Source organism: Hakea prostrata, chromosome 7 (genome assembly GCF_041222555.1).
Source record: "Hakea prostrata isolate BN-2017 chromosome 7, UWA_Hpros_2, whole genome shotgun sequence".
Lineage (NCBI taxonomy): Eukaryota > Viridiplantae > Streptophyta > Magnoliopsida > Proteales > Proteaceae > Hakea > Hakea prostrata.
This window is the reverse complement of record NC_142606.1, coordinates 9,610,178-9,634,570: the sequence shown is the minus strand read 5'-3', so window position 1 is coordinate 9,634,570 and position 24,393 is coordinate 9,610,178. Positions and strand designations below refer to the sequence as shown.

The 24,393-nt window shown below is 37.8% G+C and overlaps 2 protein-coding genes and 1 non-coding gene across 7 annotated transcripts; 1 reads left to right on the top strand and 2 right to left on the bottom strand.

Annotated features, from left to right (window-relative positions):
* Nucleotides 1-1,054: 1,054 nt before the first annotated feature.
* Nucleotides 1,055-12,326, bottom strand: LOC149009578 (uncharacterized). 5 transcript variants are annotated; one of them, XM_089161652.1, is made up of 9 exons: nt 11,871-12,326; nt 8,718-8,867; nt 8,338-8,513; nt 7,841-7,905; nt 7,601-7,702; nt 7,313-7,468; nt 5,134-5,235; nt 2,192-2,321; nt 1,056-2,121 (listed from the first exon to the last, which is right to left on the bottom strand). In XM_089161652.1, exons 2-9 carry the CDS (start codon nt 8,816-8,818, stop codon nt 2,012-2,014), a joined length of 942 nt encoding a protein of 313 aa, XP_089017778.1. In that variant the 5' UTR covers nt 8,819-8,867; nt 11,871-12,326; the 3' UTR covers nt 1,056-2,011. The 5 variants fall into 5 exon arrangements, with proteins under 5 accessions (XP_089017780.1, XP_089017781.1, XP_089017782.1 ...); XM_089161653.1 differs by having other exon boundaries at nt 11,875-12,326; XM_089161654.1 differs by lacking the exons at nt 8,718-8,867; nt 11,871-12,326 and having other exon boundaries at nt 1,055-2,121; nt 8,360-8,438.
* A 2,790-nt stretch (nt 12,327-15,116) lies between these two features.
* Nucleotides 15,117-15,209, bottom strand: TRNAY-GUA (transfer RNA tyrosine (anticodon GUA)). Its single transcript has 2 exons — nt 15,173-15,209; nt 15,117-15,152 (listed from the first exon to the last, which is right to left on the bottom strand). It is a non-coding gene; the product is annotated as a tRNA-Tyr (tRNA).
* Nucleotides 15,210-15,375: 166 nt separating this feature from the next.
* Nucleotides 15,376-24,297, top strand: MAG1 (Calcineurin-like metallo-phosphoesterase superfamily protein). The gene is made up of 4 exons (XM_089162069.1): nt 15,376-15,538; nt 17,309-17,487; nt 21,310-21,447; nt 23,787-24,297. Exons 2-4 carry the CDS (start codon nt 17,356-17,358, stop codon nt 24,087-24,089), a joined length of 573 nt encoding a protein of 190 aa, XP_089018195.1. The 5' UTR covers nt 15,376-15,538; nt 17,309-17,355; the 3' UTR covers nt 24,090-24,297.
* The last annotated feature ends 96 nt before the right edge of the window (nt 24,298-24,393 follow it).

The window sequence follows — 24,393 nt, the reverse complement described above, 5'->3', positions numbered from 1 at the left end:
ATGTTGTCGGTGATGGTTTGGCTCTTCTGAAGAGACTCCCTCATGAAGGCCGCTTTCCATGGCCAGAGAAACCCCGAATCTCCGGCACCTACAATTTCCCTGTGTACAATTAAGGAAGGAGAGCGGAAAACTCCTCTTCTCCGGGCTTGGAATGCCTGTATTAGGTGTCATGCCAAGATGCCACTTCCACTTCGGTGGGTCCGACAATTTATCACAACTTGATTTTCATGAGAAGAAAAGGAAGCAGAAGTGTAGAACTGAAGAAGATGAAGCAGAACAACTTCTGGGTGTTGCAGTTCTGCATGGGTTAGTTCGTAAAAACAACAGTGACATCAAAAAATCGAGTCTATTGGCGATATATCACCGACTTATTGCAATGTCGGTGTCGCTGGGGGTTTCGTGTCACCCCCCTCCCCTCTCAGCGACACGGCAATTTTTTGCCCTGTATCGGCAATCATGTGTGTAATGCCTAGGAGGAGAGGGTTTTGTGTTTTTAAGTTAATGTGGGCTAATAATACTTCCCCTCATAAACTTTCATTGCATTCTAATTTCTTAATGAATGTAAGTAATCATAATAATCCACGCTTGATAAAGGCAATAAGGGTATTGGGAATTTATTTTTTTTTGGGTGGCTTCTTTTTCAACATTAGCTTTGAATGGATACATCTGATCCACGTTTTGGAAGACCATATTCTCAACATCTCAAAGGGCTTAGATCATGCACAACTTAACTAGTGCCATGTTGATGCACTCTGATATGCTAAACAAGTTATTTTTTCGATCTCCTCCCTGTGCCATGAACCACCACTTGGCCTGTCATTTGGCCACAAAATCAAGGTTCAAGTATAATTTCCCTCCACATCTTACCACGTCTTGTTTGAAACCGATCAAAACCAAAAATTAAATAAAGAGATGTTTTAATTAAAACAACAAGACAAGCCCTGTTGTCAAACCAGACTAACACTGAAAAGGAAAAAAAAAATTTACTTACAGGTTTGATTTCGAGCTTTCACTACCTGTTCCTACAGCCACGTTCTTTAACTTAGGGTTTTAGAACTTCAATTGAAATGAAAGACTGACGATCACATGTGGAGGTTTAGTCACAAACTAAGGAGAAGAATAGAAGACTAAGGGCCTACATAAGACTGTTACAAAGTAAAACTGTTAGTGATGTTGGAAATATTTCCAAATCCAAATTTGTATAGATTACCAAAATTTGCTAGATTTTTCAATTTGGTATTCCTTATATCTTAACCTAAAATTGTTCATAAAAGGGGCAGACTAGACACCCCATTCATATGAGAACTCTAATGCGTTTATTTAAGCTGTGCTATTCGTTAGGTTCAACTCATCAGGTTGATTTTGCCCTTTCACAAAATTATACAGAAAAACTAGTCAGCTGTGCTATTCGTTAGGTTCAACTCATCAGGTTGATTTTCCCCTTTCACAAAATTATACAGAAAAACTAGTCCGCTGTGCTATTGCTCCAACCGGTAAAAGATCTATCTTCCAAGGCATTATAATCCAGCTGAACATGATTTACAGTGGGTTTCACCAGAATGGAGACCAACTCTATTACCCAACATAACTGACTACACCCCATCCCTCCCCTTCCTCTTCTCTTCTCTCTCCTTTGTTACCAATAGGATACAGCGCAAAGGTCACAGTTTGATGGTCCACATTAACCCATTGCCATCTCCTACACCCCTGCATTTCACCAATAATCTACTTGGTTTAGCAGGGAAGGTTCTTACATCAACACAGTACACGCGAGAAGTGAAATGGAAGCAGAAAGTATTGGAATAATAGTACCAAATCAAATGGTTGAAAAAAATGAAAGTGAGATGAGCAGTATTGAATTCATGAAGACTAATAGCCTATCTTTGTCGAGGCTATTAGACTTGAGAGATTGTCTTACCTATTGAATCCTTTCCAATATTTACGACTATAATTGGGATTAACCCGATTAATTCAAGAGCATGGGAGCAAAAGACCTGGTGCAAAAGAACCACTAGGTCATCCCACCAATTATTTTAACTGCTTCAGTTCCACAAACACATTCATCTTCGATAAATGGAATAGTTCTCCACACTTTCAACCTCTTCCAACCGTTTGTATCACCTGCAAATAGATAGATACAAAATAAGCATACTTGCATTGTTCATGGTTTGACAGAAAATAAAAGACTCACCATTAAGCATGTTGTCCTTTTCCTTGCAAATTGCAGCATAATGGGTACCAGTCAGCTCAAAGAGAGTGAATTGCCAATTGCAAGCAAGGTTCTCGGGATCATCAAATGCTTCTACTACAATTTCTGAAGCCTGAATCGTAACACAAATTATAATTGGAAGTGGTTCAAATATCAAACAGGAAGGAAGCGGAAAAAGATAAGAAAAAAAGAGACTTTGGTGTTTTGTTCGTGAATAAAAATCCTGAGTCAGAAATTTAAGATCATTCGATCTACGAGTAAAGGCTGAATGACCCAGATCACCTCTCCCCCTCCACCCCCCACCCCCCCCCAAAAAAAAAAGGAAACCAACCAAAACCCCAACCCAAAAAAACAAGACTTTGCTTGGCAGAACCAGGATTGGCCCTTTTCACTCAAGTAACCCCTGATGCTAAAGGCATTCGAAGATGAGCAGCTGACTCTGCCCTCAGTAATCATTACCATAAATCTTTTACCATGTATTTAATTTTAAATATAAAAATGTTGACCCATCACCACCACCTCATTTCTTTCTGTTCCACAGCTGTAGGTTCTGACCACCACCCTGTCCTTTTCCCCTTCCCACCCAGTATTCCCTCCCCTCGGGTGTCAGGTGTTCCTCCATTTCACTCTCAAAATGGTTTTAACCCCTTAGTTTCAGAAACCAGGCAAAAGGGGATTGAAACTGAGATGGGCATGCGGAAGATGATTGGAGAAACTTGAAAATGGTCACAGCTGATTTTTGGTAAACTGGCTACCACAAGGATGCAGAGAACACAGCTCCAGTAAAGCTATACAATCTTGGCCTTGAAAAATATCAGAGGTCAGACTTATCAAAATTAACCGTTGTTGGAATCTTAAGTCCAACCTAAAATTCGACAAGGAATCCATGGGCTATTGCGGCTGCTTCAATCACTTTCAATAGAATCATATCCACTGGAGAGGATGCCTGTAAACCCTGGTCAAGTTCCTCTCTCGAGGAACCACTAAGACCCCAGTGTTTGGGGTTAATCGGAGCCACATATTAGTCTGCGGTAGTACAACAGACCAGTCAGAGAACTAGTCAGAAGCAGGCATGCTTTGAGCTCTGAAATCAGGGGTTAGTGAGGCTAACACTGGCACACCAATTGATCATCACTACTAACACCAGATTCAAAATTACGAATAAAGTGTAATCAACGAGGACAGATCAATACCTGGTTGAGATTAGAACAGATTGAGAAATAAGAAAATGAAGAGAACTAGTCAGAAACAGGGGTATCATTGGTTCTGAAATCAGCAGTTAAGAGGGGTTGATGCTAACTGGGATTTTTTTTTATTTTTGGTTGGGGGTACGATACTAGCAGGGATTGATCATCATTAATAACACCACGACCAGAAAATAAACTAAACGATATAAGAAATTCAAAATTGTGAATAAGTGTAATCAATGAGGACAGCTCAGTACCCGGTTGACGTTAGAACAGAGTGAGAAACAAGAAAAGAAAAGGACTAGTCAGAAACATGGGCATCTTTGGTTCTGAAATCAGCATTTAGAGAGGTTGACACTGGCAGGGATTGATCATTAGTAATAACAGCCAGATCAGAAAATAAACTAAATGAAACTAGACACTCATTCCAATTCCAATTCCAATTGTATCTACAACTAAGCTACCAGACAGATGAGCACCCAATCTAACTTCAACACAACTGGTGGCAGAGCCAACCCACATACAGCTCATACACAGTCCACCACAAGTCCCAAACTCAACTAAAACCCATACCCAGGTCCCGTCTTCAGATGACTAGTGGGAGCGGCGCAACCCCTTCCTCCTTGACCTGATAATCACAATTCACAATCATCATGGGCGCAATCTCCTTAATCATCTTACATTTGTTCCCTGAGCTTCAACTTGATTCCGCCTCAAATGCTGCTCCACCAGAGGACCCCTACACAGCTGAGATCTAATTGCACGTTTCCTGATGGACACCACCAGCCCCAGGTTCTGAAAATGCCTGTTATCATTGTTTTCTTCTTCTCTAAGATGGTGATAGTGTGGGGTGGGGCTGGGCTGAATGATTGAAGCCGGGCAGGTCAATTAGCATGAAGAATGGAGGGTTGAGGTTTTGCTCGGGTGGGTGACAATGCTCCGAGAAGAAGAAAGGATAAACATAAGGGTAAAATGATAACTTCTTTCAAGTGTAAAATGGCAATGTCAACCTTATCATGGGTAATATGGTATATACAAAATACAAGTTCAAATTAAGCCGATACGGAACCTTAAAATACTAACAGGCTGGGCTGAGTGCATTGAAGTTCGTAAATGCAAGGGAGGTTCAGCCATTTGTCAGAAAGGTTGAGGGGTCAGAGTAACTTACCACACAACCAGGGGGGGGGGAAGAAGAAGAAGAAGAATGGATACCAAGAAATTCTTTTCCCCTCCTCACTATTTTATCGTTTTGTTTGAGGTAACCAATTTCAAATTCATGGGAAAAACAGAAGATTATGACAGATGAACCCCTGGACAAGGAGTTGTGTCAGGTAATCCACCATTACGTGTCCTGCGCACATGGCAAACTGCTGCAGACAACCAAGAGATTTCAGATACCTATCAATAAGAACAATATATTGAACTTCTAGTCAATTTAGGGATGCGAAAAGGCTCTAGGCAATTATATGCATGTGGTCTGGGTATGAACTATCTGGTTCTGTAGCCAATCTTCCATTTAACCAACACCACTCTGACTACACCATAATTGAAACATTTCAGGATAAACATACAAACAAGATAAAATTGATCACAGTACTCATAGAATTGGCTCACATTTCCCAGATAATAGTTTCAACATCCCATATAACTCTTGGGTAACCTAGACCACCCAAATATGCTCAATCAAGGGTAACAAAATAATTCCCAATTCCAAAACCACTGCATCTACTGACATACCTCAGAACTGGAATCCCCGTCACTTGAAGGTCTAAACCTGATTGTAAAAGTGTTGAAAGGGGCAGCTGAGAAGCCTCTACCGAGAGCTTTTACATAGGCCTCCTGGAAGCAAGATAAAACTTCATAAGCAAAGTTGCAATACATTCATTTCAAATTTGGTGATAAGATATTGACTTCAACACTACACCATTCTCGAAGGTATAAAATCTAGATGATGTAGGAAATAATTGCTTTCATTTACTGACTGAATTAAACAATAACATCCCTCATACAGTGTATCATGCCCATATAAACAAAGCATTTATAAATGAATATGTGACTTAGTGGACTCAGAAATTCCACAAAGGTTAACATTAAGTATTTGACAAGTAGGGTTTTTTGACAGAGGCATCACCTACAGTACATTAAAGCTTTATCCTACAGCAAAACCTAATTTGAACAATTTCCATAAGGGGATTACATTTTATGAAGAAATGGGTTTATTATAGATCATTTTCAAAAGATAAGAAGTAAGCTTTAAATTCTTTACTTGAGCAAGTCTCCAATAAGTTGGGGGTGCTTCAGTGATTGGTCACTAGGACAAAACCACCAGCTACTAAGCTTTCTCCCGACTAAATCGTGTCAAATACATGGATCTGTGTAATAGCAAAGGAAATAAATAACACAAAGTACAAAGAGAAGAACACAGCCACTAGGCATTGGTTGGCAAGATGAACCTCTGCCCTCCAATCAGCTCTATTCAAGTTTATTTGACCCCAGACCTAGCTATGCAAGTCTTTCCTCACTACTTCTCCCAGGGTCATTTTCAGCCTGTTCCTAGTCAATATCAGATTTCTAACAAGGAATTCAACAACTAACAATGTAAAGGGAGTCTTGGGAAGTTTTTGTTTTAAACAAAACTACTGCCAAAGAATAAATGAAAAATATTTTGGGAGAAAAAATGTTACTTGCTGATCCTGGCTGCAAAACAGGGGTTAGAAAGCATCTAGGAACAGAAATAAGAGAAAGAAAAAATATTTTGAAGTAGTGGGGAATCCTATGAAAGGAGAAAATAATATTTTGAAGTAATGGCGTATCCTAGGAAAGAGAGAGGGAGAGAAAGAAAAGAAACAAAGAGAAGGGAAGGGAGACTAACAAAAGACAACTAGCTGCCGTATAAGGGAAAGAGGGAATAAAAGAAAAGAAGGTTTTTTTTTTTTTTTACTGCAAGAAAAACAGAACTGTGGGGTTTGGGGAAGAAGAAGAAGATTTCCAAGAAAGAAACTAGGTCTTTTTTGAGAAAAAAAAAGAGTAGATCTTTGTAGAGGAGAGCAAGGGGAAGTTTTCTAGTGGGAAACAAGGGTGAAAGGAGGAGAGAGATTACCTGGAGAGAGGGGGAAGTGCTGGTTTCCCCAGGAGAGAGAGAGAGAGAGGGGAAAAAAAGCAACGTGAGCTCTCTTTTTTTAAATTCTTTCCTTCATTCCTCGCCAAAAACGAATTTGATACAAGGTTTAAATAAAAAAAATTGATCCCTCACAACCCTACATGTTTAATTCCCAAAATAACCCCAACTTAAGTAGTAAATATAACTCAAACTTAAAATAATTCAAAATTGGGCCCAAATAGACTCTAGGCCCAGCCCATAAAGACTCAAGCAATAAATTAAAATATTTCAATAGTAAACTACTACCCAACCCACTAAGACTAAGAAAAATAACATGACAAACTACCTATGAGCAGTGTTTTTCATCGAACCATAGGATCCTAGCAATCCGATAATCTCCGAACTCATCATCCATCCACATAGATGCTATCGTGGGATGATCTCTACATCGGCGTCGGCGGTAAACTCGGAACTCCTCACTGATGTCCTCATCACACTTACATATACATATATGTACATCAAATCTAGGACCAAGTAGGATCCTAAAAAGTGAGTTTTTCCATTTGATAGCTAGCTAGATTACCACCACTATGTTTAATTCAAGGTTGAAAAAAGGGTGAACCCAGTACACAGCCTTACTCCTAGCTTCAGAGAGAGGCTATTTCGACAAAAGAATAAGACATTCTTCTACTTACAAGCTTATTTCTTGATATTATGATAAAGTCCCTGGTTCCGTCATGTAACATAGGCCTAAAGCAAACACTTAAAATATTTTAACAAAACCGCTAAAGATTTGAAGTAAAAGACTTGGCCTACCTTGAGCGTCCACAACTTAATAAACTCTTGGCGTTGAGTATCAGGATCTGATATAGCATGCAAATGTTCAACCTCGTAGGGAGAAAAGTAACGTTGAGCAAAAGACAATACATTGTTTCTCAACTTTCGTTGCTTATCTTCCACATCAATGCCAATCTACACTCAGAGAAGCATCTAGCTTCATCAAATATAAAGTACGAGAACAACCAAAATATTCTTAAAAGCACAAAATTTTAATATGTAGATACAAATTGTTGGGTGCCTCGACAGGATGGAAGAAAAAAGTACCGTTGTATCTACAGTCACACCACAAGCTATTAAAGAAGGTGTATGTGAAATGTTGAAATGCAAGAAAGGCGGATCCCACTCTTCATCATCTTGCCACTTCACCTATTAACCACTAAATTATGTTAAAGCACATAAAAATGTTATCCAATAAAAATTACAAAAGGTATTTAAACAAAGAAGCGATGGAAGAAATGAAACAACATGATTGCTATCCAAACAAATTGAGGCAAATAAACTAACCTCAGGTTTCCCATAAATGTTATTTTCAAACATCAGCGAACTTGGACAAACTTGAGAATTTGTATCTGATCTAATCACAAATAAGATAACCATAAAATAATTCAAAAAATAGGATGTATCATTAGAGCGACAGCAAAATTAAAATGCATTGAAGCACATTCAAACAGTTTTCAGTCCCACAGCTTTTAAACTGTCAACACACCATGTTATAAGGATGTTTCTTAATTCATTAGTTTGACTTCTCCTATTTTACCACCCATGCATCTCAACTTAGGTCAGCCACACCTCTTTCTTCTTTTTTTTTTTTTTTTTTTTTCTTTTTTTTTTTTTTTTTTTTTTTTTTTTTTTTTTTTTTTTTTTTGGGGGGGGGGGGTTGGAGGGGTAGTAGGTTCCAACATCTGCCTCACTTGTCAACCCCAAATGCAATATCGAAGAAAGAAAAAGATTTAGATGGAGTAAGCAGGAAAAAGAAAGAACAAGGGAAAATCAAACTCTACATCTTGCAAGGGTAGTGCGCACCAAGGCACGAGCAAGTATGGCTCTTTTTTGAAGCTCATCTCCACGCATGCGAAAGACATTCTCTTTTTCTCTGTGGGATAGCAACTCTAAATATTGATTTAAGAGGGATTTGTTTTGTACTTCATCAGGCAGGATATACCAGAAATGTGTTTCCCTACAATTGCAAAAAAATGGATCAATTTATCATGAATTTCAAACACATCAAGCTGATAAATATTTACAGGTAACAAATGCATCAGCAAATATTCGTCTCTAGTCTCGTGTGATACAGTGTTTCTTAATTCCTCTCATTAAGACAACTTCATTTATGAACATCTCCTAAAGCATATCAAAAAAAGCATCAGATGTTGAAGCATACCTTTGAGAAGGAAGTGGTAGGCAAGCTAATGGGGATGAAAAGCCAACCAACTTCCTTGTGAAACAATCTATCTGCATAGAGGAACTTACTCTGCCGAACATAGAGCATAATGCAGATTCAGGATGCTGTGGTTGCCCTCTAGAGCATTCTCTGAAATGAATGTAAACAGAGCTAAAATTAGAAACCATTAGAGGCATATTTAGCATGAAAAAACCTATATTGAGGCATCTGAAACTTTCTTCAAATTAAATTGGAGTTCTCAAACAGGCTGAACTGTCGATGCTAAACAAATTCCACCAGACAATGGAGACTATAAATGAAAAAAATGTTTGGCTCCCACTTGTGTGAATGCCTTTTAACTTTAGAACATTATAACTAATACCAGCACGTTCTGCCTACTGTCTGTTTCTTCTATCAAACAATTATTAACATGCTGAAGCCATGTCTAATATGCTTACACGTTGGAATTGGATGTGTTCTTCACAACTGTAACTTTGAACAAGAAACTAAGTTCAGGTAATGAGAGTCACCAATTCACCTACACCAATGACTTCAATTCCTGTATATTCTTAAAACAGATGCAAAGCTTCAAAAGAAATAAAGTAAACTATCCAAGCAGTGTCAAGCTCTTTAAGCTTAAGCTACACCAAGGTATTCACACATCTGGTGGAAATAGTAATAGAAGAGATGGAGCCAAGAGAATCTTACAAAGAAGAAGACAACTAACTAGGTGACACAGTGGATGTAATTTTTACTCTTAGAGAAGATCAACAAGTAACCAATACCTTGAGCATGACTGCTAAACTACTAGCAACAAAATAATAAAGAAACTGAAAAAGGAAACCAATCAGAGAAAGAGAAAGTGTAATGATCCTATATCAACTGTTTGTCTTAGTCTGGGTGTCAATGGATAGATAGCCAATTTAGCCAGCCAAATGGCTTACGCCGTATCCATGTAGCGTTAAAGACAGAATTAAGTCAAGGAAAGGTCCAGATATAGTCGCCAGATGGGATAGATTTCCTGCTTGCAGACTATGTACCCAAATGGCTTCCAAATAAAAGGGCAGACGGCAAAACCGGTGCCAAAGGCTTCCACACAAGCAAAGTCCGGGAAACAACTTCTCCATGCAGCCTTACCGCAAATGGCTGATAGAAACATCAACATGATAGAAACCTGGTATTTTTACTGAAGTTTTTGAAAGTGATTTAACCATATGTTTTTTGGGATTTTGGAAGGTAAAAGAAAATTAAATCCTAAGAAGGAGATCACGCCCTCTTATTCACCACATTGGTGTCAAGTTGTGAACTAAGCAGTTTACACACACAAGAGGTTTAAGAAGCACATAGTTAGGCAAGACACAAGATCCTGATGAAATCCCAATTGAAGTATGGAAAATCCTAGGAACCCACAGGTTAGCTTGGTTGACTAAATTGTTTAATATGATTGTGAGCTCACAGAAAATGCTAAATGAATGGAAGAGAAGCATTGTGGTTCTAATTTACAAAAATAAAGGAGATATTCAAAGTTGTAATAACTATAAAGGCATTAAACCGATGGATCACACTATGAAATTATGGGAGAGAGTAATTGAAACCCGTTTGAGACACTTAACCTCAATCACAGATAACCAATTTGGGTTTATGCTAGGAAGATCTACGAAAGAGGCTATTTACCTAATTAAGAGACGTATGGAAAGGTATAGAGAGTGTAGGAAAGACCTTCATATGGTATTTATTGACATAGAAAAAACTTATGATAGAGTTCCTAGAGAGTTAATTTGGAAAGTATTAGAGAAAAAAGGGTTATAAGTAAATACGTGGACATAGTTAAGGATATGTATGATGACTCACTGACAAGTGTAAGAACAGTGGGAGGACAAAGTAATGAATTCCTAATACAATTGGGCTACATAAATGATCAACTTTAAATCCATACCTATTTGCACTTATAATGAATGAATTAACCAAAGACATTCAATACGAGGTTCCTTGGTGTATGCTTTTTGCTAATGATATTGTGTTGATAGATGAAATTTTCAAATAGGGATTAATACCAAGTTAGAATCATGAAGAGCAACTTTGAAATCAAGAGACTTTCAACTAATTAGAAAGAAAACAGAATATCTAGTTTATAACTTTAGTCAATGAGTTGGTGAAACTTGACGATAAGGAGATTCCTCCTAGTGATTGTTTTAGGTACCTTGAATTCAATCATAAATAAAAGAAGTGATATAGAAGATTATGTTTTCCAAATAACCAAAATAGGGTGGATGAAGTGGAGAGGTGCGTCCGGGGTCTTGTGTGATCGACGTATTCCATTAAATCTTAAAGAAAAATTCTATAAGACCATCGTTCAACCAGCTATGATGTAAGATGCAGAGTGTTGAGCTGTTAAAAATAATCATATAGGTAAACTCAATGTGGCATAATTGAGGATGCTAAGATGTATGAGTGGCAAAACTGTGAAAGATAGGATAAGGAATGATCATATTAGAGTTGGTCTTGAAATTGCTCCTATAAGTGATATAAGCTACGAGAAAGTTGTTTGAGGCAGCACCATCACGTTCAATAGCGACCTATAAATGTCTTGTAGACGGAGAAGTGATATAATTCAAATTGAATGCACTATAAGAGCCAAGAGCAAACCTAAGATAACATTATGATAACTGATGAGAAAGGATGTGCATAGCTTAGGCTTTGTATCTAACATGGCCTCAAACTAAACTGATTGGAAGTAAGAATCCATATAGCCAACCCCATTTAGTTGGGACAATGCTTATTTTGTTGACATTCTGATAGCCTCCCTTTTCCTTTTTTTCTTTTTTTTTTTTTTTGGGGGAGGGGGGTGGTGTATAAAGAACCAATTTTGTTATGAAACCTAAGAGAACTGCAGCATAATAATAATAGTATCTATCGCAGCAAGATCAGATACTCTCTCCTCTCCTCGCCTCGCAGACAACAGAAGTAAATACGAACAAATCAGGACAAAATGAATTTTCCAACTCCCATCAGAAATCAAAACTGGGATCTTCTTACTGCTGCCCCAGCTAAAAAACGTCTTAGCTAGTAACAATGAAAATGAAAATGAAAAGGAATAAGGAGAGAAGTCCTTCAAAAAGAAAAGAAAAAAATTACAGAAGAATAAATGGAAACCTGCCTCCAGGCCTTCGAGCTATCGAGTTGAGCAGATTGACAGTTCAGGTCACGGTAATCCCAATGGATTCCAGCAGCTGCACGAGGTTCGTTGGGAGAGGATACTGAGATTTTAAGATCAGAGTGAGTACCGTCACGGCTACACGCCACAAAATTCTATGTAGTTATTCACTAGGTTGGAGTTAATGGCCGAAGTACCAGCAGCATTTTCTCACTCTCATATATGAATGAAGAATTATCTCACGGTCACCTGGAAAACAGAGAGGAGGAAAGAGGCGAAAGAGGCGAAAGAGGCGAAAGAGAAAACGTCTCCGTCGCCGGGAAATCAAGAGATTCGGGAGATAGAGAGGCGGGAAGGATTTTCGTTCCGATTAGGGATTTTGAGTTTGGACGCGAAATTCTGGATTTCATAGACGTCTACGACTGACCGTTGGATAGTCCTTATCGTGTGTTATCGATTAAAATTCTACCTGCAACTCTGCAAGACGGCGTTTCAGTTTTTTTTTTTTTCCCCCATTTTATTTTGAAACAAATTTCAACGCCACCCCTGAGTTGTTTTTAAGCCTCCCCTTGAAATGTACCTCTTAAAAACGAATGTCATTCTCTGAGTCTAATTTATCAATCAGATTTTTTGGAAGGACAAAATATATCAAATACACCTCCTTTCATCTACTCTACTCTTAATAAATTATAGTTAAATGTTGATGTAAGCCATTTAAATGTCTCAAACAGGACAAGCACAACCTTCAATAAAAACTCATTTTTGTCGTTTTTTCTTCTCCATATATAGTTAATGACCTCTTCATCTCATAATTTTAATTCTCGTTGAGACGTGCATCGAGACGTGCATCGTGGATAGTATTTTTAAACTCTAGATATAGGAGTAATTTTGAAAATTGATAAATAAAAATTAACTTTAAACTAATGTTGTTAATATTAAGGGTCTCTGGTCACCTAACAAATAAATAAAAGTATTAGGGGTCTGGTTGATAAATTGAATAATTCGGTGAGTGGCATTATTTTGTAGAATAATTCGTGGGTGGTACTAAAAGTTTTCCTAAAATTAATGGCATCTAATTAGTTAATTATCAATCATACCCCAATATGATGAATATATATTAATGACACCCCTTATGTGAATAGATCATAGTTTTTTTTTTTTTTTTTTAATAATAAATCATAGTTAAATGGTAACTTAATTTTTAAGTCAAACATTTCAAATGACAATAAAACACTAAATGAATAACTTCATGCTTTATTTGTTTCTTCATCTTTCTTTAACGTTTGCAACTTTTTCTTCTCTCCGAATAAATTAATTTTAAAACATAATTTAATGTTGGAATAAGTTGGGAGTAACATTAGAAATTGATAAATTACAATAATAATAACAATAACAAATATCATCCCAACTAAATGGGGTTGAATATATTGATTATTCCCAACTAAATGGGGTTGTTATCATCCCAACTAAATGGGGTTGGATATATTGATTATTGCTTTACAATTTCACATCATTTATCTTAAGATTACCTTGTTGAGGCCTAGCTAACTGTTATAGTTATTTAAATATGGATTATATTAATTCTGACCTCAGTTCCACACCACCTGGAAAATCGGCTTACCAAGTGGGGGTTTGCCGAGGTATATCAGCCCACATCAATGCTTATAAGGCACCGATGTGGGACTAACTGTAACATTACCCCACTCTTACAATAAAATGTCCTCGTCGGCCCACTCTAGGCAGCTCCCCTCTGGTGGTGGGGTTTTTCCCCACTCCGGGCAGCCCTTCTCATAGGTCGCCCCTCCCGAGTAAGCCATCCGGCAGGTCGGACCAATGATACGAATCTATTGAACATGGCTAATACACCTTCAACGATTTTATCAAAATTTATCACTCATGGGAACAACTTGTAAACTAATTATAATATGATAATTTATTGTATTATCATTCATGGGTTTGCCACTCATCAATCTTAATATCTTATCATAATTATTTATGCTACATTGAGTCTCTCTCTCCCTCTCTCTCTCTCTCTCTCTCTCTCTCTCTATCTATCTCTATATATATATATATATATGTATTCAACAGCCCAACATCATGTACAGTACATCATAGCTTGTAGAATGACGGTCCTACTAAATTTTCTTTTAAGCTTTCATAGAATAAATCAATCACACATAACCCCTTTCATTTTCATTAAGCTTCACTACCTCATTGTCCTGATCATGTATAAAGTTATAAACTAAAATTTTTGCCTTCCTTTTATTTAGTTTAAATTACCATCATTTATTAAAGCATGTGTAGCTGATTTTATAGCATCGTGGAAGACCTTTGATATATCAAAACAAGTGAGATGTTCTCTGTGGACTGATATGAGTTTCCTCCTTTGGCATCGTTGGTTGGCTAGGTGTGTACTAATTTTTCTCACAAGGATATGCAACCCACAACTATCATTCAAAAAGCACGAGTGGCATCACATGAATTCCAAATGGCCTGTGGGTATTCTAGAGTATTACAAGTTAATTCAGTGGAACAAAGGGAATCAATGCTTTTGAACCAGAGGACCCCACAACCGTATACTTTACAAGCATATGTTTTTTGTGATGCAAGTCTTTGTCCTGATTCAATTAATGGTAGTGTTGATTACTTAATTATGGAAACAGATGGTTTGGTTTCAATTAATGGTAGTGTTGATTACTTAATTATGGAAACAGATGGTTTGGTTTGTGCATGCTCCATACCTTGGAAGTTCAGGGATATCCAAATTGGTGAGGTGATAGCTATTCGACAAAGCGTTCTTGCTGCCCTCGATCGTGGTTATCCACGTTTTCAGATTGCTTCAGATAATGCAGCTTGTATCTCTTACCTCTTAGGGTTGGACAGCTCTCAACCTCAAGCTACAAAGGATATCCTATATGATGTATTTGCTTTAAGTTCTACAATTGATGTTTGCACTCTTGTAAAAATTCAAAGGGCTTCAAATTCTTGTGCGATGCCCTAGCTCGAAAGGCCGTGTCCACACGGTGTAGGACATTTTGGCCACATTCCAATCCCTGGTTGCAGGATCTTCCTCAACTAGGTGTATAACACAGTTCTCTTAATAAAAATTTATGTTTACAAAAAAAAACAAAAAAACCGGCCGGATTCATTTATTATTAAAAATTAAAAAAGAAAGAAAAGAAATTACCATTAGTCTTCATGCCCTTTTTGTTTTTTTTTTTTGAGTCAAACAAAACAAAAAAAAATCCGACCTGCCGGATTCGAACCAGCGACCTAAGGATGCGCTGCTGGCATTTACCTACTACAGTCCTCCGCTCTACCAACTGAGCTAAGGTCGGATTATGTAACTTAACCACTTAATTATTATAGCAACCTTTTATTTTAGATTACAGTATTGCTTGAACAAAGGAAAAAGAGAAAGGACAAAAAAAAAAAAAAAAGCGTATTAATTCAGGGGTAAATATGTCTTTCAATTAATAACTGAAATTCACAATCCTGGTCATGTAGAATCAGGACCGGCCCAGAACTCCTCACGGTCAAGGTAAAACCTTCGTTCTCAATTAGCGAGAGGGAGAGGGGAGAAAGAGAGAGAGTCGCACGACCTGCAGAGCTATTCCTCTTCGGCGTGAAGTAGCACAGCCCAAAGACCTTCCCTTATGCTACAACGGTTAGTATCATCTCATCAGCTCTCTTTTTCTTTGACCGGAACTGCGAAGTTGGATATAGTTTTTTTCTTTGATCGACCACCGGATTTTGACATCAAGTTGCCTTTGAGGCGAGGAAGGGCTTGCGGATTTGGGGCATAGTCATTTTTTTGGTTTCGAACAATCGAGTGGATTTGAAGCTTTGATCAGAATTGGGGTTTGAAGCTTTTTGATCTGTTTTCATTTGCTTTCTCACCTGAAATTTCTAATGCATGTTTTTCGATATTTATTTTTTAAAAATTAACAGTTTACCGGTCCTGAGCCTGCATTTCTGGTGTGATCTCTTGTTTGTCTATTTGCAAAATATTCCTCGTTTGCTGTGTGCCCGTGGAGGGGTTGAGGAAAACGGGTGGTAGCGATCCCAATTCTGTTTATGATTTCTAATAGATATATATTCGCTGTTCTAGTCGCTATGAGAGTAATTGATGTCAGTAGTGGTAGTGGTGTGTAAAGGAGCAGGTGTTATATGCCATATAATCAGTTCTTGGTATACACAGCGGCCGAAGCACACTCTCATTGAAGAAAATGCAAAATAAGAATCCATAAGAGACGTGTAAAGCACTGCTTCATGACATAGAATCGCATTATAAGGTCAAAGCCATGATCTCAGATTCTGGAGAGTATGCCTATTTTTCATACCCATATTGTGGTCTTCCCCATGCTAGTTAATGAACTTAGGCAACTAGATCAATAGATGATTCAAACAATCAACAGTGGTCTGCATGTCTCCTCTCACAGGAAATTCTAAAAATTAGATAAGAACCTGGAGATTAACTTGCCTCACTATCTAGAATTCCCTGGACTTGACCCGGAGGTCACAATGCGTCATTAGCATTTCAACGAAGATGCAAAGCCAGGAAGTTTCCACTGATGGTCTGTCTTATCTGATTTATTCTTAGACCAGAATTTGAAGTTATCTTGTCCAAGTCGAATAAGGAATATAATGATTAAATTTGTAGGATTATCCTTTAGAAAGTGGTAAATGCAACAATTAGTACAGCAAAACAAATATCTTCTTCTTATTCTGTCCTACATATATTGCTGTGACTGAAGAAAAGAATATGGCCTTATGCCACGAATTTGGATGAAACATTTACTCATCAGCTGCATTTTAATTCATTACAAGATTGAACTACAAATCTTGTCTATAGACTTGGAAGATACCAATGACCCTGAAATTACGGATTCTTAACCCAACAAACTCCTAACTCTCCTAATATGTGAATGTCTCCTAGACCCCAGAGAATTAACCATCAGTGGTCAGTGATCACCAGTGCTAAATCACTCTCAACCACCAAAGGCCACAACATGAGAGCTGCAGTTTTGAGAGCTTTTCTCAGTACTTTCAGCTCTGCCTAGATAGTCACTAAAGCCAGAATCTAGGCTGCCAAGTTCTTTCTTATTCAATTTTCAAGTACATTAAAGATTTGGTCAAAGCTTGAGTTGATATTATGGATTTAAAAAGTTTGGTTGCCCTCCATTTGATAAAAAGTCTTCCTTTTTTTAAAAATTATTTGTCAGTTTTATTTGATTTTGTTTAATGTTTGAAATGTTGATTTTAAATCCTTGCTGTAACGACTCTCATTTTTCTTTCACTTTGTCCTCTTAAAGATCAGCCATAGTTTTATGCTGTAAACTCAGGAATTTTAAATCTATTAGTTTTTGAGATTTTTCAGGCATCTTCTCCTCTGACGGTCTGTTTTTCCCCCATCTGTTCCTCTTCTTGGATGCAGATTCTGATGGTGCTTGGTGACTAAGCTGCTCTTGTTGAAAGTAAAGAATGGTTTTGGTATTAGCCCTAGGGGATCTTCACATTCCTCATAGGGCACCTGATCTGCCAGCAAAGTTCAAATCTATGCTTGTTCCTGGGAAAATTCAACACATCATTTGCACAGGAAATCTCTGTATCAAAGTAAGCAGTCTTGGGGTCCCTCGAATTCTTGATTATTCTTTATGTATATGCAGAGTTAGCAGTATTGGAGTCTCTTGTATTGTAGATTATTCTTTATGTATATGCAATTATCTTCCCACTCCGTTTCTATTTTTTTATTTTTTCTTTTCAATTGGCTGTTCCAAACTTTCATGCGTTAAGGAGTCAGGGTTCTTTTTTAATTTAATGAGTGTATCTGCTATGCAATTATCTTCATCCAGTAGCCGTAGGTTGGCATTGATTTGAATTTATGATGTTAGATGCAAGGCACCTCAAGAGTTTTTCATCTTGTTCATTTCTGATGCATCATCTTTGTTAAATTATTTTTCTCTCCTTCAATGTATCATAGAAATGATTGTAAAATATGTAGTCATTAAGCAGTAATTTTGATTGTGGTGGGAACTGTTTTTACCCTTTGGACTTGCCATGTGTAGGCATGGCACTTAAGGCCTGTTAGAAAATCATTACTTGCTTTCTTCAGGGAAGTGTTTGTTGTTTATGTTATTGGCAAATTAGTTTTGTTAGAGTTGGTATTGTAGGAATACAAGTTTAATCAACTCACTTGAAGTCTTGATGTATCCCTTATTCAGAGATAAGAGAGGCAGATTGCACTTTACAGCAAGTAGGGAATCAGCTTGTCATTTTCCCGCAATTCAGTTCATTGTGATGGCCCTTGGAAGATGCAGGTGCCATGCTAGAAGAGGATCTTCCTGAGTTCCTTGAGAACGTCATAGCAAATCCTCAAAGGTGGATCCCTAGTTTTGGTTGTTCAAGTATAGAGGTTAGAAGGAACTAATGGATAAATTCATATAAATGAAGTTGTGCCCAAACCTGATACTTTCCTCGTCACTTTTGCTGTGTGGCTTGGATTTAGGTTAGTGTGGATTTGCAACACATTTATGCGATTTTTTAATCATTTAGAATGAGAAGCAGCACAATCAATAGGTAGAACTGTGAATCTCTATGAATTGGCTGCAGTGCCAGCACAGGAGAAGGGATTAGAGATTATGATCCCCTGCTAGGGTCCCAAAAGTGCAGTTCAGGGATTAATCAGCTGATGAAGATTCAAGTCAGATGGTGATGGCAATGACCAACTAATTTGTATTTTGTTTCCCAATTATGAAGGGTGCAAGTATTTTATATTTGTCGTAATAAATATAATGAACAGGAATGATTAAGTTGCAATTAGTTAATTTGAATTACAAAATACAGTGAAAGTAAATGAAGATAATGATGGTGGCTGAGAATCAACTTCAATGAGTGTCAGGTTAATGTAATAATGAGTATTCCATGGCTGGAATAATTTGAGGTTTGTGGATGGACTTAGAACTTGAGATCGGTAAGTCTAATCAGCCTTAGGCAGGTGGTGATCTTAATATTAACATGGGTGGTCATTTGTTAACCTAGGACTTCAGCCTGGAGCTGTGGGCTTGCATGCCTGCAACATTGTTCTGTTGATTTTTGTTTTTTGGAAGAAGTTTAATTCTTCACTGGGTTACTAGACGGGGAGAATTCATTTTTGTGCTTTGTATTTTTATTCTTCTTGCTGAGGTTTTTGTAAAATGTTTGCCTAAAAGGAGGTACTTTAGGACAATGGTAGGGTTGAGGGTGGGAACTTCGCTCTGATGCTCTCATTTGCAAATTGGAGATCATTGTTGGTGGTTTTGGTTCCCCCCCCCCCCCCCCGGCACCTCTTTTGGGGGGGGGGGGTAACAAGAGCAATATCACAGGAAGTGGTTGAATATTTGATTGCTTGAGATAGGCATTTCTTTATCTGCTTGGGATTTCTATTGAGCCATGTAACAAGGACTCACTTCTTTTTCTTTTCATTACATGAGCTGCATTCGTTGGAGAGTGGACAATGGCACGTAGTCCACACTGAAGAATACTTCGTTGTATTATGAGAGAGAGAGAGGGAGGGAACTAAGTGCCTAAGCAATTTATTTGCATATCCATGTGTTGAAGTATTTGAAGCATCATTTCATTCTAACTCATGTTCAATTGTTTTACAACAACAAACCTTATCCCAACTAAATGGGGTCAACTACATGAATCCTTGCCTTCCAATCAGCTCTATTAGAGGCCATACTAGATACAAGTCCTAAGCCATGCATATCCTTTCTCACCATTTCTCCTAAGGTTATTTTAGGTCTATCCCTAGCTATTCTAGTTCTTTCAATCTGGATTAATTCATTCCTTCATATAGGGGCATCTAAAGGCCTCCATTGAATGTGACCTTGCCACCTCAAACAGCTTCATCATAGCTTATCATTTATCAATGCTACTCCTGCACCAACTCTACTGTGATCATTTCCTGATCCTTTCTACCTAGTTTTTCCACTCATCCTTCTTAGCATCCTCATTTTCGGCTTTCTGCTACGTTGAGTTTAGCTATATGATGCTTCTTAACAGCCTAACACACTACACCATACATCATAGCTGGTATACAATGGTCCTATAGGTTCCGTTGAGCTTTAAATGAATTGTTTGCCTCCATTGTTGGTAAAGAAAAGAACGTGGGAGATTGTTAATGACTTCTGTAGAATGTGTAAATTAGAGAGCATAGAGAAGAGAAGAAGAACGGGGCTGCAACTCTGGAGTTCAACTGTTTGAGTTGCCAGTTGAACTCCCCAGTATTATTCAATGTACATAGAATAGGAAAAACACAAAGTGTAAGGAAACAAATAAAAAGAGAATAAAAGAACTCTGAAGGAGTTTTTTCAAAAATTTTCAAAGAGATCCCAAGGACATAGTTTTAGCAGAATGCAGCTATTAATTTGGTTGAGTGGAATTGTTTCTTCAGATCAGAAGCCTTTGGGGAATGGTTCCTCCCTAGGTGAAATGGTATTGGAGGTTAGGGAGAACTTTCTCCTTGGAGGATTATGATTGGGTTTTCTGGGAAGGTTGCTGTCTAGAGAAGCTAGTCTTTCTCAGTTTTTTCATGGGGTTGGCAGTATGGAAAAATATCAAAGCTCATGCTGATTTGTTAGCTCATGTGCCTTTTTGGGTTGGTAAGGTTTAGGGAAGATGGATTGATAAGCATGCTGTGTCTTCCTTTTCTATTTGTTCAGGAGCACGGACAAGGCATCGACATATTCATCTATCTTTTCTCTTCCTTTGCTTTTTGGGTTGGGGCAGGGGCAAGGCGATGGTATTGTATGCGACGATCCTGAGCAAATCAACATCAAGTTACCAGAGGCTTACTCTCATAATGGGCAGACAGCTAAGGTAAAAAAGCAACAGAGGGCCCGAAACATAAAGGATCAATTTTGAATTAGCACCACACATAATGACTAACTGTTCCCTCTCTCGCTTGTTTTTCTGTTTTCTTTTTGGCCTTGATATGAAGGATGTGGATCATAGGTTTTAACAATCGACAGGGACCTGATCTATATCTGACATTTCATTGTGAAGCTATGATTTGGCTTCTTATCTTCTTCTGGATTGTTTGGTCAGAGTTGACAGAATTTATTTAATTCCCAGTCCATGCACTGGCTTGGATTAATTCTTTTCCGTAGAGAAGCCCCACACTGGAAATTGTGAAGCTATGATTTGGCTTCTTATCTTCTTCTGGATTGTTTGGTCAGAGTTGACAGAATTTATTTAATTCCCAGTCCATGCACTGGCTTGGATTAATTCTTTTCCGTAGAGAAGCACCACACTGGAAATTGGACTCTGCCTTGCTCTTATCTTTTTTTATCATGTTCTAAGCTTGCCATTTTGTATGCTGACAATTAACTCTATCCTTACTTTTTGGACAAATGATGTTTATTTGTGGTCTCTGTGGTGTTTTCCTGCAAGCAGGAAGTTCATGATTATTTGAAGAGCCTTTGCCCTGACATGCATGTTACTCGAGGTGAATATGATGAAGATTCACGTTATCCAGAGACCAAGACACTTACAATTGGTCAATTCAAGCTTGGCTTATGCCATGGTCATCAGGTTTGATTCTCTTTTATCTCTACTGTAGGGTGTTTTCTTTATTCTGTTTCCTCTGGGTTTTGTTTGGTTGGGTGGAGGACAAAAGCTATGGGTCAAGTTTTTTGTTTTGACTTTTTCTTGACTTCTGATTTGCTGAAATGTGAAACTACCCAGCTCATATCCCATGTCTCAAAAAAGCACATGACTTTGCTTCACTTTGAAGTTTTAATTTCCCCCCAAATCAGAGGAAAACATGAGAAACCAAAGTGAAAGTTTTCAACATTTTCCATCTTAACAAGCAATCGACTGAAAGCATATGCTGAGCAGAAGTTTCTTAGTCTAAGTAAATGCTAGAGATAAGGATAAGATATCTATTCATAATTTAACCATCAGATAAGAAATCAAATCAAATAATGAGGATAAACCATGTATCTATATGTGATCCCTTACAACTCATTAAAGCCCCAGCTTGTGGGTTTACATGAGGACCATTACACCAAACAAGGGAAGAAAAAAAAATTAAGATAACAAGCACTAGGCTCATAAATCCTAATTATGGGCCAGACTGAAATATTTAAGGCCTAATCAGCCTTGTTGGATACCCTTAACTATATAAATTCGCCAGTGTTGGAGGAAACTCAAAGAGTTTTATGAGACTACTCAATCAACATGAACAATTCCTAACAATTCCTCAATACCAATGCTTGTCTTGAAAATCATGAACAAAATTCAGTGGCTGTCAAATGTTCAATTGATAAAGAACTGTTCAAGAAAAACGAAGTCCAAGCTTTCAATCTCTATGGGGATCTTGACAGGGGTTCCTTATTTGCAGTGAAATTTTAATTTGTAACCTACGCATGAAGACCTTTTATTTCAACTTGCTGTTCCACCATAGGAGCAATGTCATCTCGATTTTATTTTTTTGGAATATTGGCAATCTCAATTGGTTCATTCATCGCATGTTCAATTATAATATCCTTGACCAAGTCTTCTGCTTTTTCTGACTGTTGGATGAGTTTTCATTTGCTGGTCAACATCTTTTTCAGCTGTTGGATCTCCTTTCTGCTTTTGTAGGATTAGCTGAAACTCTTATATGATTTCTTGCCTTCTCTTAGTTTACTTTGCATCAACTTCTCACAGGCCTTCTTGAAGCTGTTATGTATTCTTTGTGAAATAGCATGTGATCCTTCTATAAGTTAATCGCATAATGAATCAACTCGTGATCAATCCTTCGTTTTAGCTAATCACATAGTGGATCAACTAACGATCAAGAATTTCCGTCTTATACCATATAATACAGGACAAGTAGCAGGTTTTGCTGGTGGTGAGCACAATTTGATAACGTAGAGGAGACGTTTGCCTGCTATGGTGGGCTTTAACAGAATTAGAAGAATAGGGAGAAAGGGGAAGGGGATATTGCATAAGAGAAAGGGGGAGAGGAGTGCTCACACGCACACACCAGCTGGCCTTATATGTAAAATATAAGAATAGCTTTCTTCTTCCTTCTTCAGAACCAATTTTCAATAGATCCAGCAATATTGTACTTATAATAAAATTGAGTTCTCTCAATCCTAGAGGCTCCAAAACAATGTGAAAGTTCCGTTCTAAGTCGTTGATCTACAACCGTATGAAATCCAGTAATCACTTATTCAGTCAAACAATATGAAACATATAATTGCATTTAGTTTCTAACTACAAGAGAGGACTTGGGAGTGATATTTAAGAGTTTGAGTTGCCCTAGGAGTCTTCTATCTGAAATCTCAGACCTAACCTGGTTGATAGGTTTTTGAGTTCTCTTTTCAGTTTCAAGACTGCTCTACAACTGAAGAAGATGAACAGTAACAGAGTAGAGAATACAAGTAACAGGCCTAACCAAATTGATAGGTAGGATTCTTGTTAGACTTAGGTCTTTTTACAATTATTGGGAGTAAAGTAAGAAATTTTTGGTGCAAGAACCCTTTGATCACTGGGAGGCTTGGATATGTACAAATATAAACTTTGATGTGTGATATCTCTTTCTTTATAGTTATATTTTTGTTTAGTGTATCTCAGTTTCCTTTTGTTTCCTTTCCAATTTTGTGTGATTTATGTTTTTATTTGTGAGGGAGGGGTGTTGCAGATTTTAGCTTTGTTACAGTCTGATCTCTTTAATTTATGCTTTTATTCTGCAGTGCCTTTTTCTTTAGTCTATTGTATCATTTTCTAAGTATTTCCATGGTATTTTGTATCCTTGGTCCTTCAGGTATGCTAAACCCTTTTGAATTTTGTGTTGTGCCCTTAATTTTTTATCCTCTGCCTCCTGTTTCAAGTTTCTTGTTATATTTACTGATTTGTTCTCTTTCTGGTTTGATACCATGAAGGTCATCCCTTGGGGAGACCTGGACTCTCTAGCCATGCTCCAGAGGCAATTAGATGTGGACATCCTTGTGACTGGGCATACCCATCAGTTCAAGGCCTATAAGCATGAGGGCGGTGTTGTCATAAACCCTGGATCTGCCACTGGTGCATACAGCAGCATCACTTATGATGTTAACCCAAGCTTTGTGCTCATGGACATTGATGGCCTCCGTGTTGTGGTGTATGTCTATGAACTCATTGATGGAGAGGTGAAGGTTGACAAGATTGACTTCAAAAAAACAGCCACGACTCATTCCTCTCACTGAACAAGGCTTTTGTTGCCCTCCATGAAGAACTTATACCCCCTCCCCCAGATCTTTAGAATATGAGCTTTGGTTTGTTCATGTGATATTGTCATTTGGGCATTGTGTTTATCAAATCTGTAGCAAGTTTTAGAGATTGAAGACTGTTTCAGAAAATATTGACGGTAATAATTCAAACAGAATTTTTATTCTCGTATGGTGGTGAACGTTGATTCTTTTTATGTTTGTCAAATCTTGATAACCAGTAGGGAAACTAATGCTGCATCTTTATTTGGAGAAAATGGGATCAAGGACGTATTGGTATCCA

Bases quoted from the DNA above. Each gene is read 5' to 3' on its own strand.
- LOC149009578 (XM_089161652.1), bottom strand. From the start codon at position 8,818: ATGTTCGGCAGAGTAAGTTCCTCTATGCAGATAGATTGTTTCACAAGG. The intron at 7,906-8,337 runs GTAGAGTTTGAT...TGATTAGATCAG, and splicing joins GCGCACTACCCTTGCAAGAT to ATACAAATTCTCAAGTTTGT. The intron at 2,122-2,191 runs GTGAGTCTTTTA...ATCTATTTGCAG, and splicing joins AAAGGACAACATGCTTAATG to GTGATACAAACGGTTGGAAG.
- MAG1 (XM_089162069.1), top strand. From the start codon at position 17,356: ATGGTTTTGGTATTAGCCCTAGGGGATCTTCACATTCCTCATAGGGCA. The intron at 17,488-21,309 runs GTAAGCAGTCTT...TCCTGCAAGCAG, and splicing joins CAGGAAATCTCTGTATCAAA to GAAGTTCATGATTATTTGAA. The intron at 21,448-23,786 runs GTTTGATTCTCT...GATACCATGAAG, and splicing joins GCTTATGCCATGGTCATCAG to GTCATCCCTTGGGGAGACCT.